General features: G+C 42.8%; 1 protein-coding gene across 2 annotated transcripts in view; it reads left to right on the forward strand.

The window, feature by feature from the left end:
• Positions 1-19,864, forward strand: part of LAMA3 (laminin subunit alpha 3) — a 263,483-nt gene that overhangs the window by 237,064 nt on the left and 6,555 nt on the right. For both annotated transcript variants that reach the window (XM_077778240.1, XM_077778241.1), the window contains 7 exons: positions 132-272; positions 2,386-2,525; positions 3,270-3,401; positions 4,720-4,873; positions 9,413-9,582; positions 13,216-13,399; positions 15,333-15,473. In XM_077778240.1, coding sequence (XP_077634366.1) covers positions 132-272; positions 2,386-2,525; positions 3,270-3,401; positions 4,720-4,873; positions 9,413-9,582; positions 13,216-13,399; positions 15,333-15,473 — 1,062 coding nt within the window. The remainder of the gene's footprint in view (positions 1-131; positions 273-2,385; positions 2,526-3,269; positions 3,402-4,719; positions 4,874-9,412; positions 9,583-13,215; positions 13,400-15,332; positions 15,474-19,864) is intronic.

The following is a 19,864-nucleotide window of genomic DNA, read 5'->3' on the forward strand; positions in this document are numbered from 1 at the left end:
AGCAAACTGTTTCTTCCTGAGGCAACATAAACCACATTAATCAGCTCAGGTGAAGTGACAGAGGATAAGATACTGGATTTCAGCATGAAATGATTCCAATGCCAGTAATTTATTCCGTGTTTGCCTTTCAGCTCGTGCGATCTGCCTCATTCTCTAGGGACGGACAATTGAGTTTCACGAATTTGGACTCCCCTTTCCACAAGTCTTTCCAGGTCTCCTTTGGATTTCAGACCTTTCAACCCAGTGGCCTATTATTAAGTCACCAGACACAGGTATGAAATATTGCATGAATACTGAATAAGGTTTAAACCTCACTCAAAGTTTGATGTCAAAAACAATAGAGAGATTTTGAAGGTAAATTAAGTAGGCATTTTATCCATCATCATAGGGTGAAGGGCATCGTATAGTTCAACCATGAAGGTTATTCCTCTTCCTGGGGCAAGTCCTAAAAGAAATAAGGCTTAGGAAGTACATCATAGTTTACAGAATTGGACTTATATGTATGCATGGATCCATTTTCATTCCTCTTGGGTTTATTTTAGGAGTTAATGTGAATTATAACTGTTATAAATAATAATGCAGCTTAAAGTTTCAGATCTAAGAAAAAAATTAGAATATATCACCACTATTCTTTTTTGATTCTATGAAAGATAGTTCTTCAGATTCCTTGTTTGCAGCATCAGCTAGTTGGACAATATTTACATCTGGGGAATGAAAGAAAATAAGGTCCTTTGCTCTTTGTTTATGTACAACAATAGGACAATTCTCTTCAGCAAGAAGGTACCCACTGTAGATTAATAGGATTTCACTTGTGTGTTTACATAGTTATAGAAGTCAACTAATATTTAGAAATCCCCTTGTGGAATGAGGGAGATTTTAAAAGAGAGGTAGATAAAATTTTTAAAAAATTAAAAAAAAATTAAAAAATAAAAAAATAAAAATAAAAAAGGGGCGCCTAGGTGGCTTAGTCAGTTAAGCGACTGACTTTCGCTTAGGTCATGATCTCGCGGTTCGTGGGTTTGAGCCCCGCATCGGGCTCTGTGCTGACTGTCAGCTCAGAGACTGGAGCCTGTTTCAGTCTGTAACTCCCTCTCTCTCTGACCCTCCCCTGCTCACACTGTCTCTCTCTCTCTCCTAGAAATAAATAAAAAATATTAAAAAAAAAATAAAAATAAAAGAGAGGTAGAAGTAGAATACTGACAATCTTGGATTTGTTTCCTAAGGATTGTCAACACAACACAACAGGCATCCAGTATTTGTTGAAAGAAATCATGGTAGCTGGCTCTGTGACTCTGTGGCTGTGTCATATTAGAAGGCCTCCTCTCAATAATATTTGCTCAATCGGCCTTTAGAGATTTTCTTTTAAAACTATTCCCTGAAGAAGCACATGCCAGCATTTTGACTGCAAAAGTGCCCTTTCTATCAAAATAGGATGCTTTGACCTAGCTCTTTTGACATCCAACTTTTGTTTCCTTGGCTGAGTGTAGGGATACTGAGTATACAGTTTACAAAACAGTTGAAAGCCAGCCTAAGAGTTGACTTAGAAGAGGAGATCAATCCTAGACCTAGGAATCCTAGAAATATCCTAGGAACTTTGCCCTCAACTTCATAATGTGTTAGCTAAGAAATACATATAAATTGGTATTCTTTTATCCAATTCATAATGAATAGCACCGACTGAAAAAATATAAAACTGATGGTGGCTACAACCACATGCTGTGAAAATTGTTTTAGCCTAAAAACTCAGTGAATGATCACATCCTATTGCAAATTGCAAAACAAACAAACAAAACAAAACAAAACAAAAAAACCAAAAAAACAAAAAACTGTACTTGGTAGAAAAAAAAAGAACAACAAAATTAAAATGACAATTACAAACACTATATCTATTTTTTAATTAACCGACAGCAAGAATCTAATGATCCCACCAAAATTTAGATCAGATGTCAAAGGCAGAGTTTGACATTTGAAAATTGAACCTCCTAGATATTATGACCAGAAAATAAAAAATTCATAATGACGAAAAGACTTGATTCTGATGAAAACAACTTCAACAAATTGGAAGTAGAAATAGAAAAATTTAGAGATGGCTTAACTGTTTTGTGTAATTGATAGAGAAGTTAAATTGATTTATGAATATAGGTCATAAAATGCTTTTGACAGATCCATCAGTGTTTAAACAATTTGCATAAGACTTTTATATTCATAAACATGGAGTCTAAATTATCAGAAATACTCTTTAGCTCAAAATAGCAAAGTCAAAACATTTGGGTCAAACCCACCTGCCTGTTTTATACGTGGTTTTGATCATAAATTCAGTATTGATATACTCATAATGTTGAAATGGAAATTAATGACATTGATGGGCATATTCTGTGATTTCAGAAAAGTAACCTGCAGGTCACCCTGGAAGATGGTCACATTGAACTTAACACCAGAGACAGAAACAGCCCCATTTTAAAATCTCCCCAGACATACACGGATGGTTTGCTGCATTATGTATCTGTAATAAATGACAACTCTGGGTGAGTGGAATTGCTCTTCTGCCAGACCCCTAAGACTTTAGTTTGATAGAATGTTCTAGAATCTTTTTTGTAATGTATGTATCCTTGATGCTTACACTGTTTTACCAATAAGATTTGCCTTCTTCCTGGTTCTTGGTCAATCTCCGTATTAAAAAAAAAAAAATCAGTCAACCATTGGATGGATATACAAGTTGTGGCATATTCAAAATGAAGGAACGAAAAAAAATGACCAAAAAGATCTACCACTGTGTAGGTTGACTTGAATGAGCTCCCCAGTGTACTGCTGAGTAAAAGAGGTCACACATAACAGAATTCATCTCCTGTGATTTTATTTCTATAAAATTCAAAAGCAGGCAAAGTTAATTTTTCTTCTCAGAATTCAGAATAGTTGCCATACCCTTGGAGGGGGGAGAAGCGAGCACAAGGCAGGGTTCCTGGGTGCTGGTCTGTTCTGTTTCATCTGGGTGTTGGTATCATTGGTATTTTCACCTTGCAAAAAATTCACTGAGCTGTACACAGTATATGTGAACTTCCCACACGTATGGAATACCTTGACAAGAATCTGTGCAAAAGAAATACATGGAAAGAAATGTAAATGCTCTTTAAAAACAAGTCTGATTTAACGAGTTACTTTAGGTTAAAGATACTGAGTCTGAATCGAAGACAAGAAGTTGACCACATCATGAGAAACGTTTCTTCCCGGCAGTTCTTTCCCAATCTTATTTTGTCTTCCTCCTCTTCCAGACTCCGGCTTCTCATTGATGACCAGCCTCTGAAAAATAACCAAAAGCTACATGACCTGAGAGATTCCCAGCAAACCCTGCGTCTGGGCGGGAGTCACTTTGAGGGCTGTATCAGCAATGTCTTTATCCAGAGGTGAGTGCCATTCCTGTGTGTGTGGCTGTGGGTGTGAGAGCCACCTGCCCACAGCGACGGCATCTCCTCGCTCTGGTAGCACAGCTGGATTTGTCACCACCTGCTGCACCAGCCTCTCATCCCACAGACTCGCCCATGCCATCCTAGACAAGATACACACATTAAAAACAAACCATCTCCAACAAAACCCTCCCTGCCTCCCTTTGTGGGAACAGCGTTGGCACATAACCTTGAAACAGGTCTAATGAAAATTAATTTTCTGATGGTGGCCCTGAGAATTTTTTAAACTGAGATTTCACTTCATTTTAATCAAGACTGCGCATTTGACTTAATCAGATCCATCCTGATTTGGGGGCTGATGACTTGCATGGGCCAGTGTACTGCTGGGAAACCAAATCACCACATTGTCAAACTCGAATGTGACTTTCTATAGAGAGAGGAGCCTGGTGCTTGCATGTAAATGCTTAGATGTTCTTTTCTTTTGATTCAAAATGATCACTTTTATTTTATTTTATATCATGTTTATTTATTTTGAGGGCGAGAGAGAGAGAACACATGCAAGGGAGGGGGAGAGGGAGAGAGAGAATCCCAAGCAGGCTCTGTGCTGATGTGGGATGTGAACTCACAAACCGTGAGATCATGACCTGAGCCAAAGCCAAGAGCCAGTTGCTCAACCAACTGAGCCACCCGGATCCCCCAAAATGATCATGTTTAGATAAAAGGCAAAACCCTCCTCAGGGCAGAAGAGGAGCCCAGAACTGGTCAGGAAACTCAAGCAACCTGTTGGGAGCTTGGGGACTCCTGGTGTCCATCCAGGCTCAGACACCAATCACGAGATAAAGCAGATTTATCTGTGAGACCCCCTTACACAAGTGCAGCGAGATAAAAACCCTTCTGCAAACTCATTTCTAAGGTTTCCTGATGCCCACCGTCACTCTGGATCATCGACACCTACTTTTCTCCTCTCTGCATATTTCATTTTCGTATTTCTAGATGACACCATTTCCAAAGAAATAGCTGTAGTCTTCTGGTTTTGTCCCAGCCCTAACCAGCCAAGTGAATACAATTGCTCAGGCCTTTCTGCTGCCAAGTCTCCGTGCCGAGTGTTTTAGGGAATGCACGCGTGGGTAACAGCCCATCACACCCTCTCCTCTGAGCCCGGTACCTCCTCTAGAGACAATGCACAGGTAGAGAGGAAAGTTCACCTAGAAAGCATGACAGTAAGCGCGTGTATTCTTAAAGCAAGCTCTCTGTGCCAGTGCATCTTCCTTGAGATGTCCGAGTTTGGCAATGGTTTTCTTCTCTGCCCTCATTCCAGGTTGTCAGAGAGTTCTCCAGTCCTGGACTTGGCCAGCAAATCTACCAAGAGAGATGTGTCCCTGGGAGGCTGCAGTTTAAACAAACCACCTTTTCTCATGCTGTATAGAGGTTCTGCAAAGTTTAACAAAGCCCACGCTTTCAATATCAACCAGGTAAGTGTACCCTACACTGGCTTTGGCTTCTCTCCAGATGATTTTCATGAGAGAATCCTGCCCCATGTGAGATGTTGGGGAAGGGGCTGAGGTGGTGGGAGGGGTGCAGATCGCCTGATCCCTTGGGGGGGTCAGTGCCTCTAGGAAGTGGGCTTGATGAGTCATCAACAATTGGATTGTGCCAAGATGTGGGAAAGGTTTCCCTATTAGCTCTTATTTTGTATCTTGATGAAAATTTGGCAATTTTTTGCAGACAGAACAAATTAAATCTCAGGTTTCTCAAGTTCTATATATGATGTCTCGCTCTGTTGACATTCCTGTTGTGTATCTAACAGGAACAGTGATTTTCTCTAAGATACAGGGGTCATGCCCCTTCCCCTCCCCGCAGACAACCCTCCACCCTGGCTCTTAAGACAACATATACACATGCACCCGGGCCTTGCCGAGAGTGTGATTTGACCTTGACTGCACACTAGAAACATCTGGGGAGCTTTTAAAATCCCAGGGCTTGGGTTGCATCCCTCCTAATTACATCAGATGCTCTTGAAATAGGTCCAAGTGGCAGGAGTTTGTAAAGCTTCTAGGTGATTCTACGGTGCACCACTAAGAGAGGCAGAAAGGAAGTAAAGTCTCTTGTTTGGAGGAGCAGAAGCACCGTAATGAATTGGACACAGCGTTAGGACTTAAAGAATTTCTTGCTGTGGCCAAGGTCAACACTATGACCTCCCCGTGTCTGAGGTTACAGTTAATACGATTAATGAGTGACACTGAACACCTCCTATGCACCAGGCATTGTGCTAAGCTCTTTAAGTGGCTTTTCTTACTACATCTGCAAGTAACCTTGTGAGGAAGTATTATTACTATGAAGCTCTTTAAGTGGCTTTTCTTACTACATCTGCAAGTAACCTTGTGAGGAAGTATTATTACTATGTTTCTATATTACCATACTATGGTAATGGTACCAAGAAAGTATGTTAGTAGCCACATCTTACAGAAAAAGATGCTGTACTTTAGAAAGGTAAGCAATTTGCCCAAGCTCCCAAAGGTAGAAGGTGCAGTTGGAATTCAGAACCAGACAGCCTGATCCCACTGCCTGCACCCTTTTAAGGGCAATGCACTTCTGTTCAACACACTTTTCTCTCAACATCAACCCCCATGCTACTTGTCTGCCAGTAGTTCCCTTGCTGAACAGTGATTTGGAGAAGTTGAATAGATAGTCCATAGTAAGAAATGTTTTATGCTACTATGAAGAAACACACTTTATAGAGGGTAGTCTTTTTGCTGATATGAAAAGCACATCTTTAGGACTGATCCATCAGGAATGAAATCATATATTCTTTTTTTTTTTTCATTGCAAGGTTGAGAGTTACTGAGAGACTAAATTAACACAGTGATGGTAGAGATGGAGAGAAGGAAAAGGGTCCAAAGCTATTTAGAAGACAGGATGTATAGGATGCAGATGATAATTGAATGTGGATGGCAAGGGAGAGGCAGGAGTTGATGTTTCTGAGGCATCTAGTCCGGGGTATTGGATGGATAGAGGTGCCATTCATGGAGATAGAAGAAGGACAAGTATTTGGAGGAAAAGAGACTGAGTGGAGTATATTGTATATTGAATGACAGGTGCTTGGAGGACATCTATGGAGAGAGAACTGGCGGGGACTGTCAGGTGCCGCTGAGTGGGCCTCAGTGGATAGGGGCAGAGGCTGGGTCCATTGATGTGGAAGCCACCAGTGAATACACTGTATTTAATTATGCCCCTGTTTTGTGCAAGCCCCCAGATTAGATGGAATAAAACATCAATTCTACCTCCAAAAGCCCAATAATAGAAAGAAAGCAACAAAGTTTTGTGGTAAAGTAGTAGACTTTGGGGTCAGACTTACTAGACTTTGGGGTCAGACTTACTAGGTTTGCATCAGGCTTTACCACTTATTAGGTGTGTGGCTGTGAATGATTTTTTAACCTCTCAGTGGGTCTCTTGCCTGCAACATGCATGCAGATATATAAAGTAAGGTCTCCTAGCATTGTTGTGAGGGTTAAATGAGGTACTAAACACACAACATATAGAGAAGTGCCAGGCATGTGGTAACCACGTGATAAATACAAGCTGTTACTATGATATACACTAATAACCTCCATGCAAACAAAAAACATGCAACCGACAGGAACTATCCTGCCTCAAAGATCGGGGGGTTCTTCTGGAGGGGAGAAGAACTGGGTCTGGAGTATGGGTTAGATTTAGACAAGCGGATGTCACTCTGCATGAGCAGAAGCCTGCAGCCAGGAGGCAGGATGTGGGTGTGACTCAGGTGCACTCACTTCCCCTGCATCTCTCATCTTCACCAGTCTGCATACTGTCTCTTTTTGTTCTTATCACACCCCTCTGAGGGCAGAATAAAATGCCAGCTCTACATGTCAGGAAACAGAGCCTCAGAGAGGTTTAAAAAAATTTTTTTTAATGTTTATTTTTGAGAGAGAGAGATCAAACGGGGGAAGGGCAGAGAGAGGGAGACACAGAATCTGAAGTGGGCCCCAGGCTCTGAGCTGTCCACATAGAGCCTGACACAGGGCTCGAGCCCAAAAGCCGTGAGATCATGACCTGAACCGGAGGTGGATGCTTACCAACTGAGCTACCCAGGCGCCCCACAGAGAGGTTTTAAAAAAAATAAAAGCAACTTGCCCAAGAGCACTAGTAAACAGTAGGCTCAGAATTCAAACTTAGAGCTAGGTCTCAAAGAATGTTCTCTTCAGACCACATCCTGTGGCCTCTACAGGTTTGAAAAGCGTGGTGAACAGGGGAAATTGGGTGGAGGAAGGAGAGTGACAGAGGTAAGCTCAGAATTTCATGTTTGAACCCCATCGGGGATAGGATGGCCTGATGTAATTTTGACATTTTTCTATAATTAACATAAAGCCTATGAAAGGATTGCCTTAAACCGTGTTTGAAGATTAATAGGCGGCAGCATGCTTGATGAGGAAAAGTTCTAGAGACAAGGAGTCAAATTGGCAGACTCCTGACAAAGTCCAGGCAAGAGAGTCAGGAGTCTGGCTTTCAGGGCAGAGGGACTGGGAGTGGCAGTTGTGTCACAGAGATGAAGTAGGACATGGAAACGGAACTCAAGGAAGAGGCAAGGGAGGTGGGCGTCCATGATGACCAAGAGGTAGGGCCTGGGTGCCTTGAAGGAAGTTGGTGCCATTATGAAATGGAAGAGTTGGTGACAAAAGGTATTTATGAAAACGGTTCATCTTGATGTTACTGCTACTGACACACAGGGAAGACTCAGGGAGGGAGGGAGGCCCCAGTAAGGAAGCTCCACTCAAATCCAGCTTGGGCTGGATGTGAAATAGTTTTAAGCAATTCATTTAACTCTCTGGTGAGTATGATTGCCCATCTCCACTCAGCAACGTGGAAACACAAAACGTTTTAATTAAGTAGCATCGGGTTTCTATTCCGAACATCCTATCCAGGAATCAGGTCCAGAAGGATAACCTGATCTTGAAGGAATTTAAATTTTTTTGAAAGCCTTTAGCCACTAGGTCCACAGTAAAATGGTTTAATAGTAAGAAGATCAATGTGTCACATAATGGACAGTTTGGGGACAGGTAGTGTTTGAGGCCTGGCCCATCTCAGCTCACCCAGGCTCCATCCTGCGTAGTTCAGGGCTTCATATCCATGCAGGGTAATGCCCAGCATCAGACCCATGGATCAGCTGGTCTTTATCAGCAAAGACATATTTCTCAGAGCCCCCACTCCCTGTTTCCCCTCAAGGTTCATTGTCCAAGAAGGAGGTCACATGTTCATTCCTCAACCAGTCCCTGGCACAGCAAATCCCCGCCCTTCACTTTGACAAATAGAGAACCCAGTGGAGCACTGGGTCTTGTGGGAGTCATGGACACGTGATCGAAATCTGGGCTCTTCAGAGCAGAGAAAAAGGGGAGAAGAGCTGGGGAGTCTCCGTATCTAACAATTGTTCTATCCCTACTTGATATGCACTATAGTTGTTTGGGGGCATTAAAACTCAGTTCCGTTCAAAAGCTCCCTGTGTCATCTAGCCCAGGATATACTTCTGTGCATGGGTCAATTCTGATTAAAGTGGAGGCAGGCCATGCCCCCTCCCTACCGCACACCTCTGGTTCTCGCTCTCTGTTTCCTTCACTGCCCTGCTGCACAAACCCAAGTGAATGGCTCCAAGGAGAGGTGGTGGATTGGTGGCTCTGTGTCCCACCAGTTGGCTGTGCAGGCCTCATGCTGCTGGCCAAATGCTGGCTCTCTCAAGAGGGACAGTATGATCCACAGCTCCATCAGGGGGAGGGGCTCTGGAAACCCACTGGTCCCGGGTGTAGCAGCTGTCAGGAATGAGACCACACTTGTATCGGATGGGAAGAACATGCATCCTCCCCGAGGATGAATTTATCTCTTTTGAATTAATCTCCTAGGATCAAAGTAATAATTGCGTGAGACACCTTATCGAGATAAGTGTTCTTTACTCTTTCCCCTGATGATTAGCTATCCTTGCTTTTTGCTTCTCTCCCTTGCAGCCATTGCGGGACACACCGGTGGCCTCCCCAAGGAGCATGGACATGTGGCGAGATGCCCAGTCTTGCCTGCCACCTCCCCAGGCCCAGGCCAGTCATGGAGCCCTCAGGTTTGGGGACAGTCCGACCAGCCACTTGCTCTTCACGATTCCCCAGGAGTTGCTGAAACCCAGGTATTTGCTAATTTTCCGGCCCCCGCACCAACTCAGAACCTGACTCTGCAGTCCTGCCCCAGAGCAGGCTGGCCGGCGTGACACCATGCACCTGTCCTAATGAAGCGGCAGCACCACTGCGGTGAAGGAAGGTGCTGGCCTGCACAGGACAGGGAACATGACCGCCCAAGTGTGCGCCCTCTGCGCAGCTGGAACGCACACGTGATGGGGCTGCTCCGCGGCTGAAACAGTCGCCCGGGCTCTGGTGTAGGATTGACAGTGTTCTAAAAATAAGACTGATATTTCTCTTCAAAGCTGCTATTTATTTCTGTGATAAATCACCTTTCTTGTCTGCGTTCTATAGTCAGAGAAAAATAATTCTTTTAAGTAGACTCAGTGCCAGATAGATCATTTTTAGAGACCACTTTTGGACTTCCCGTGCTAACAAGTCACGTGGCTTTTGGGGAGGAGCGAGCGAAGAGATATTAATTATGTCGGAAGAAAGTAGGAAAACAAGGTTCACCATTTTCATGTGATTCAGAGACATAAATAACAAGGTGCCAAAATTCCGTGATGATTTATATCCAGAAGCAGATTTTCCCAGGGGTCAAAAAGGCCTGCCTTTGAGACTGAGCTTCCGTCCCTGCTCAGCCACTTGCTGGCTGTGTGACCTCTGGCCATTTGCCAGTTTGGTCCTCTGGGAGGCACATTTTAAGATGGGATTAGATGTGCAAGAGATGTATTGTTCCTGTGGGAGATAAAGGCGGAGGGAGCAGGGGCTGACGTGGAGAGCCTTGGGCTGAGACAGGAGAATGGCACCCGTGAACCGTGGGCCAGCAGCAAAGCAGAGGTCCCCCCCTTAGAAGAGCTGGACATAAATGGCTTGGCTCTAGTTTTGCTGCCGAGCTCAGTTCTTGGCTGGGAATCCCCCATATGACACTGCAGACCTGAGGGCATGGGGGCGGGGGCAGGGGACCACCTCTGCGTCCCCACAGCACGTTCACTCCGGAGCTTGGAGCAGCAAGTCCATGGACACCATAGGCTAGTGTCCAGCTCCCTTTGGCCTCAGCTTTCTGTCCATAAACTTAGCATCATTATGCTGGTCGCACATGCTTTTGTAAGTTGCTACATCTCTTTGACTCTCCATTTTCTCATCAGCTAGATGGGGTTGATAATGCTTTCCTTGCAGGGAAGAGACATAGTAGCTTGCAAAGGGCTGGCCCTCACGCACTCAGTAAGCCAAGTGCACAATTCACAGGCAGATGTGAAAGCCGGGAAGAGGAAGGGTGGAGTTCAGAAGGAGAACCCTATGCCAGCAGCTCCCCAACTCCTGCTGGGATCCCTGATTTGCCAGAACTATACTAGCAGAGACTAATAAGTGGGGTCCTACTGAGTTTTATTAGCCCTTTCCAGGGCTACCTGTCGGGAGGAAGGCCCCACTCCCACCCACTGTGCTCTTGGTCAAGCTGAGCTTAATGGATAATGATCTCTGTGCAAATGCTCCCAGCCTCCCCTCCCACCTGCCTGGGCTCCAAGGCTTCTCCACCAGCCCTTCCCTCCGCCTCCCTGCAAAGCACCTTTCTGTCTTGCACTTTCTCTCTCATCACATTCAGTGTGGTGAGTCCTCTACCTTCTTCTAAGGATGTGACCCCGACATCTTCCTTTGCAACACTAAATTATATGTAATAAGTGGGAAAAGGATGTTTTTAAAGGGAAAGTAGAAAAAAGTTATCATTAATAGACACAGTTTTTAAATTATATTAGTCTCAAATATGCTAGCAATCAGAATATATTTTCAGGATGCTACCAGTCCAGGATACGGGCTCTTGCAGTGTTCTCATTCTAATTTCTATCCTAGCAATTTTTGGCCTCTCCTTTAAAATGCTGCACCACTATTTTATCCTTTTGACGAATGCATAAAAATGCCACTTCACTCCCTGCCTTATTCTCCTATCCACTAGCAAAGAAGAGTCATAGCTACAGTATCATATGCTGGGATTTGAATATACTGCTGTCTTTTTCGGGTGTTAGTCAGTTAGCCTTTTATGAAAGAAAGCTGCTTTAAGAAATAACTCTGAAAAGCAAATGTCAAGTCTGATAACCGAGCCCACATATGTAAAGTACTTTAATTCTGTAGCAAGTTCGAATATCCTCCTTAAATTGGCTAACCCTCATTCTCCAAACCTCCGCACACAGCTACACCAAGAGAAATATTGAGCGGTGTCACCATCTGGTTGGTTTAATTTAACAAATATAGATTTCTTTTTCATTTTGAAGAACATCACCCTCAAGGAAACTTGCTAATCTAAAAAATTAAAGCATCTCCGTGTTTGCTCAGCCTCACAGTATTAAAGAGCAAAGAGAAGTAACAGTGTCATTTTTTTCTTCCGCTTCCTGATTCTGCCTCTAAGTTTTCCATTTAGCATTTAATTCAACTATTCGGTTAACTATTTAATTCAGCCAAACTATTTGTTGACTGCCTACTGCGTACGAAGCACTGGAGATGCAGCTTCAAGGAGGATAGACCTAGTTCCTGTCCTCTGTCTGGGTGTGCTTAGACATAAGCCACAGGGAGTGGGTGATGACAAGCTACCGATACGTGTGTCCCCCACCACCTTGTCACACTGTACTTTTAGGGAGCTCAGCCAGATGTGCATATGATATGTAACTATCGTGCAAAGGAATATTAGCTTTCATTCTTTGCTTTTACTGCATGATGTTTGCTTAATTCCTGTTCCATTGTAGGTGAGGTATTAAGGTCCAATAAATATAAAGGTGGTAGGAGAAGATGGATCTGTACTTCCCACATCTATGTAAAATATGTCTAACTGAAAGAAAATACTTATCTGATGCTTAAATCAAATCCTTGTTATTCAAATTATCCCCACCTACACACACACACACACACACACACATACACACACACACACAGGCGTGCGTGCATGCACACACACACTTCCCCTTACAGTGTCCCACTCCTTGCACCGGTAGATATTCACTGATATTCACTGGGTTAAAAAGGTACTGGCTGCTAAGTGAAATGGGCTATTAGTCACAGAAAGGCAAATACTATGTAATTCTACCTATATGAAAGACCTCAGTAATCAAATTCAGAGAGACAAGAAGTAGAATGGTGGTCACCAGTATATAGGGGACGGGGAATGCAGAGGTGTTGTTTGCTGGGTAGAGTTTCAGTCTTGCAAGGTAAAGGGTTCTGGAGACCAGTTGCACAGCAATGGGAATGTACTTGACACTACTGCACACACTTTAAAAAGGTTGACATGGTAAATTATGTATACAACTTAAATTTTATGATCTGTTTAAATGCAGATTTAAAAAAAAAAAAAGGTAGGGCATCTTCTTTCTTGCCATATGCTGGAGCTTACCCCGCCATCTTGGTTTGCCATAGAGTTGGCTCATTATTCCCCAATATAGAAAGAAAATTATACACAAAACGTTTAATAGCTGGACTACAGTGGCTTTTAAAAATTCCTAAAGAGATAGGTTGTTTAATCAGTACATGTCTTAGCTCATTCATTTGAATCATGGGGGTTTGGGGGTTTGTGCCACATCCTCTCTCCCAGCTTCAGGGACTCAGAAGAACACTCAAAACTTCTGTTTTCCTTCTTTGCCTATTGTTTATTTTCCTGACAGGTCACTGTTCGCGGTGGACGTGCAGACGGCATCCTCCAGAGGGCTCATGTTTTACACGGGCACCAAGAACTCCTATATGGCTCTTTATCTTTCAAAGGGACGACTCATCTTTGCTTTGGGGGCAGAAGGGGAAAAGCTGAGGCTCAAAAGCAAAGAGAAGTGCAATGATGGGAAATGGCACACGGTAAGAGCTGGGGCTGTGTGAGACCCTCCCCCTGCATCAGAATTCACCATTGAGTACCTGGAAAGGAGATGTCAGCATTCAGTCCCTGCTTCCTGGACCATTTCGGTCTGTCAAGATTATGTCTGGGTCTCCAGGCCCCTCTCTGAGCCTGAAATGCTTTCTGCATAGCACAAGCCTGAAGACCCGCATCCCTAGCATTCCAGATCTTCCCTGAAGGCATCCCAGATTTGAAGAAATACAGTTTAAGACAAGAAGGGACCTTTTTTTTTTTCCTGATGAGGGAACTAGAACTCAAGAAACGTAAGCAGCGTGACAAGTTATACTCACTTAGTCTTTCTTCTTTTTTTAAATTTTTTTAATGTTTATTTTTGAGAGAGTGAGAGAAAGACAGAGCATGAGTGGGGGGAGGGAAAGAGAGAGGGAGACACAGAATCTGAAGCAGGCTCCAGGCTCCGAGCGGTCAGCACAGAGTCCAACACGGGGCTGGAACCCACAAACTGTAAGATCATGACCTGAGCTGAAGTCAGATGCTCAACCAACTGAGCCACCCAGGTGCCTTGTCACTTAGTCTTTCAAGAAATATTTGATGAACTGCCATCCTAGAGCATATAAACAAATATCCCCCATATAATGTCAGATATTGGTAAGTGCTTGGAGAAAGCATTAAAGCAATGTAAGGAAGGGGCTGAGTATGAGGACTATTTCAGATAGGGTAGTGAAGGAAAACCTCCTTTGGGAGGTGACAGTCACTTGAAGTTACAGAGTGGGTGTTCCAGGCAGAAGGAACAACAAGCCCAAAGACTCTGAGATAGAAATTAGCTGAGTGAACAGAACAGGAAGAATAAGAGATGGGATTCAGGAGTGAGGCAGGGCCCAGACCGTACAAGCTTTGAAACCAAGGCGAGGACTCGGATTTTATTCTGAGCGTCTCTGACGCGTCTGAAGTCTGAAACTAAAAACGGAGCACTGCACGAACAGATGTATATTTTCAAAGCTGTCTTTAGCTTGAAGAGACGAAGCGAGGGTAAGCATGGAAGTAAGGCGGCCAGGTGGATGCCACTGCCTTTGCTTCAAGAGGTCTCCCTGACCGTGGACAGAAGTGCACCGTCCAGGATGTGCTCTGAAAACCGAGAGGGTTTGCTGATGGACTACATGTGGAGTGAGAGAAAGAGGAGTCAGTATCAAGTCCTGTGATTTGGGGCCAGCAGTTGGGTCAACACAAGGACTACTACTGGGATGCAGGAGCTGTGGCCGGAGAGGGAGCACGTTAGAGCTGGGGAAGAGGAGGGATTCTGCTGTGAACATCCTTGGGTTGAGTTGCCTGTCAGACATTCAAACCCACCTGTCAGTAGGCAGGTGAAGGGGCCAGAGGTCACAGCTGGGAGAATAAGCTGGGGAGCCATTAGTGAATAGTCTTACACTGGTGAGATGGGAGGGTCCACCCTAGAGCCCAGGGATCCTGACTTTTAGCAAAGAGTTGAAAATGTGTGCTCCCTTGTTAGGAAAGAAGTAGCCACTGGCCCTTTGCTCCAGGAGGCGTACGGAAGGGAGCATGTAATGTTCCCCTTCTTACCTCTGCACAAACGATCCCTTCCCCTTTGTGGCCTGGGTGTGTCTTCATTTATACTCCTGTGGCTCTTCATTTGTTTCTCTTTTGCATAAGTGTATATAGGTCAAAGGTATCTTATTAGTTCACTTTTGAGGAATCCTTTGTTTGAAAGCTCACTTTTCTAGCTTACTCCATTCACTGTTTACCATAGTCTCACAAAATGGTGATGATGCTGATAATATGAGGGAGAAAAATTTCTAATTTTTTAAAGCTCTTTGAAGAAACAGAAAAAAAATTGTTTTAAAAAATGTCCTGTGACCAGTAATAAATATATTGTCAATTGTCAAAGATAAAAAAGATTAATTTATCTTCTTTCCTCTTAAGGTGGTGTTTGGGCAAGATGGAGAAAAGGGGCACTTGGTTGTGGATGGTCTGAGGGCCCGGGAAGGAAGTTTGCCTGGAAATTCCACCTTTAGCCTCAGAGCACCAGTTTACCTGGGATCACCTCCCACATGGAAACCAAAGGTAAATATTTATGCTTCACCAACACACAAAAGATGCTCAACATCGCTCAGCATCAGGGAAATGCAAGTCAAAAGCACAGTGAGATATCACCTCACACTTGACAGAAAGGCTGTTATCGAAAGGACAAGAAATAACAAGAGCTGGTGAGGAAATGGAGAAAAAGGAACTCTCATGCACTGTTGAGGGGAATGCAAACTGGTACAGCCACCGTGCAGAATCGTATGGAGGTTACTCAGAAAATTAAGAATAGAAATACTGTGCAGTCCCAGTAATTCCACTGCTGGGTATTTACCCAAAGAAAACGAAGACACTAATTTGAGAAGATCTGTGCACCCCTATGTTTATTGCAGCATTATTTACAATATCCAAGATAGGGAAGCAGCCCAAGTGCCCACTGACAGATAAATGGATAAAGAAGCGGTACTTATATACAGTGGAGTATTACTTAGCCATAAAAAAAAAAAAATGAAATCTTGCCATGACAATATGGCTGGACCTAGAGGCTATTTTGCCAAGTGCAATAAGTCAGACAGAAAGACAAATACCATATGATTTCCCTCATACGTAGAATCTTAAAAACAAAACTAATGAACAAACAAGCTAAAAAGAAATAGACTCATAAATTACAGAGAACAGAGTGGTGGTTGGCAGAAGTCAGTGGGGTGGGAGGGCAGGAGATAGGCCAAATAGGAGAAAGGAACTAAGAGGTACAAATTTCCAGTTGTAAAATAAATAATTCACCAGGATGAAAAGTACAGTGCCAGGAATATGGTCAATAATATTGTAAGAACTTTGTATGGTGACAAACGGTAACTACACAGCATGGTGAGCATTTCATGCAAAAAAAAAATAAAATAAAATAAAAAAGTTGAGCTTCAGAATAGTATATAAAAATAACTCACCTTATAATATAATCATGAAGGTGGCTAGAAGGTACAAACTTCCAGGGGTGCCTGGGTGGCTCAGTTGATTAAGCGTCCAACTTCAGCTCAGGTCATGATCTCACTGCTGGTGGGTTCAACCCTGTGTCGGGCTCTGTGCTGACAGCTCAGAGCCTGGAGCTGCTTCAGATTCTGTCTCCCCCTATCTCTGCCCCTTCCCCACTCATGCTCTCTCTCTGTCTCTGTCTCTAAAAAATAAATAAACATTAAAAATTTTTTAAAAAAGAAGATGCAAACTTCCAGTTATAAAATAAATAAAATAAATAAGTCACGGATATAAGGCATGGTGACTTCAGTTAATAGTTAATAATACTGTATTCTATATTTGAAAGTTGCTAAGAAAGTAAATCCTAAAAGTTCTCACCACAAGATAAAAAAAGTTTGTAACTATGTGTAGTGATGGATATTAATTGGACTTATGATATTCACACCACTATGTATATATAGAATCACTATGCTACACACTTGAAAATGATATAATGTTATATGTCAATTATATATTAAAACATTTTAATATATAATCATTATAATTAAGATATTCAAGAATCTCAAAATACTTAAAAATTTTTTTAACGTTTATTTATTTATTATTTTTTTTAATGTTTTTTATTTTTGAGAGACAGAGAGACAGAGTGTGAGAGGGGGAAGGGCAGAGAGAGAAGGAGACACAGAATCCGAAGCAGGCTCCAGGCTTTGAGCTATCAGCGCAGAGCCCGATGTGAGGCCCGAACTCACGAACCGCAAGATCATGACCTGAGCCTGAGCCGAAGTCAACCGCTTAACCAACTGAGCCACCCAGGCGCCCCTTTAACGTTTATATATTTTTGAGAGACAAAGAGACAGAGTGTGAGTGGGGGAGGACCAGAGAGATGGAGACACAGAATCTGAAGCAGCCTCCAGGCTCTGAGGGGTCAGCACAGAGCCCAGTGAGGGCCTCGAATTCATGAACCATGAGATCATGACCTGAGCTGAAGTCAGATGCTTAACTGACTGAGCCACCCAGGTGCCCCAGGAATCTCAAAATATTTTAAATAATTTTTTTAAACATTTAATTAATTTCCTTAAGTCCACAGAGAATATTTCCCTTCCCCATTCCCAGCGCTTCATTTTTAAGGTGCAGCTTGAGACACAGGCCTGAGCAAGTGAATCTAAGGCTTCTCCACAGCTTTATAGACATGAATCTGTTAGTTTCTCTTCCAGGGAATGCAGAAATATAAGTTTTGTAGATGGAGATTTTTGATTAAGGTGTTTTCTGAACTTTAGCCACACCTTCAACATCTTTGCCAAACACATGTAAAAAATTTACTTAATAGCTTGCTTTTGATCAACTTGCTATTTTTTAAATGTTTTTTTTAATGTTTATTTATTTTTGAGAGAGAGAGAGAGAGAAAGAGAGCACGAGCAGGGGAGGGGCAGAGAGAGAGGGAGACAGTGAATCCAAAGCAGGCTCAAAGTCAGCACAGAGCCAAATGCAGGGCTCAAACCCACAAACCATGAAATCATGACCTGAGCCAAAGTCAGATAATTAACTGACTGAGCCACCCAGGTGCCCTAGTCAATTCACTATTTAAGTTTATTTTTAAAGGATGTTTTTGTCTCCCCATAAATGGAAACCCAGTACTTTTTACCATATAGAGTAGGTAACCATAAATATAAATACATGTAAACAAAATAGTGTTTTTAATAGTGTTTTTAATAATACAAAAAACAGTGTGGCCTTTACCCCCTTCGTTTGGAGAAAAAGGAGCCTTTCAAGTGATCGATTATAAGAGATTATTATTTAAGACATTTTAAGACATACTAGCACAAAACTTGAATTTGTTCCTTGTCTTAATCGGAAAGTTAGAGAAATGAAAAAGGACTAACTTAATAACTGAATATGTGTTTTAATGTTATTCACTGTCTGAAATAAAATTATCTCAAGAACCAGACTTGGGAAAACTTTGGGCTATGGGCAAGTGACAAGTCCGTCTGTCCCCAAGCAGCAGGGAGACATACTGGATTTGTCAAGTTCAGAGGCTCCGGTGTGGCCATGGCTCCAGGGCCAAGCCCTGTGAGTGCCCTAGCCCTCCTCTCTCCTCCCCTGCTGCCGGAGCCCTGATCACACCTGCATTACCTGGGGCACCACGCCCACCTGTCCTTCTTCTCCCCGCTTTGCCTTTTTCTCCCACACAGTGAAGTACGATGGTCCTGTCCCCAGTTCAAGCCTAGGGTTGCCCTTCACCTAAACATGCTACCACACGCCCAGCCCCTCTGGCCCTTAACTTGGGGCTGGTGGCCCATTCTGGAGCGATGTTTGCTTGCAGTGGGGGACAAAGGGCCAAGACTTAAATCTGGGCCTGGAAATGGACATGATTAGAAAAGGAAGTTTCAGCCAACTTGGATTCAGTGGTAAGGCTGACCTAGCCTAGGCCACAGTATCTCCCTAGGGCTCAGCCCGGCCCACTTGAGCTTTGCCGGAGGGCCAGAGCCCCAACGTGTCCTAAAGTAGTGTTTTTCTTTATTGTATATTATACATATATACATGCATATTATATACATATGTAATACATTTAATATACATATATGTACTGTATATATTATGTATGTGTATATTATGTATGTACTGTATATATTATGTACAATATATGATAGAGTTATACATAATTGTCATATATTAATACTACATATAATATTACCACATATAATATTATATAATATATGCATTATATAATGAATCTTATATAATATATAACATATATGTGATATGTTATATAGTACATGCATAATATATAACATTAATTGCTAAGGAGAATCCTCAATGTTAATGTTTGCTTTTCTGTAACCTCTATACCTATTTCCCTCTCAGAGAAATCACAGGATGGGGTAGCTATTCAAGAGCACAGCACGGGTATTCTTTTGGCCTGCGTAAGCTACAGTTGAGGTCCTAATCTATGGGACAATCCGTAGTACCCCATTTATGTCATTCGTACAAACCAAGTTTCTTTTTGCAACATCTCCTCACCCTGAGGATGCAAATCACGAATCATGAAACCATTTCCTTTCAGAGGGCAGGCAGCATCCAGTCAGTGTCTACTCTGGGTACCACAGCCTGCAGTCTCGCTTAGGGATTCAGTGTTAGGCCATGACCTTCCCTGCGGAGTCTGAGCTTGGTTTCAGATACAGGCTCCTCATTGCATAAGGTGGTCAATTTGAAGAAACGAAAAATTCATAGGGAGCCCAGTCGGTAGTTTATTGTTGACACTGACACCATATGTGTCTCTAATATCACCATGTGTTAAAATTATCGTATAGTGCATCTGTTGTGTAGGATTCCAGGGTCCTAAAAGCATTTATTTTGGAAGGGAGTTTAAGGATTTTATTCAGTGATTCATCAATTTTTTAAAAAAAAATTTTTTTAAGTTACAGTCTTTCTGGGCGCCTGGGTGGCTTCGTAGGTTAAGCATCTGG

This window comes from Crocuta crocuta, unplaced genomic scaffold (assembly GCF_008692635.1).
Source record: "Crocuta crocuta isolate KB4526 unplaced genomic scaffold, BGI_CrCroc_1.0 scaffold26, whole genome shotgun sequence".
In the NCBI taxonomy this organism is placed as follows: domain Eukaryota; kingdom Metazoa; phylum Chordata; class Mammalia; order Carnivora; family Hyaenidae; genus Crocuta; species Crocuta crocuta.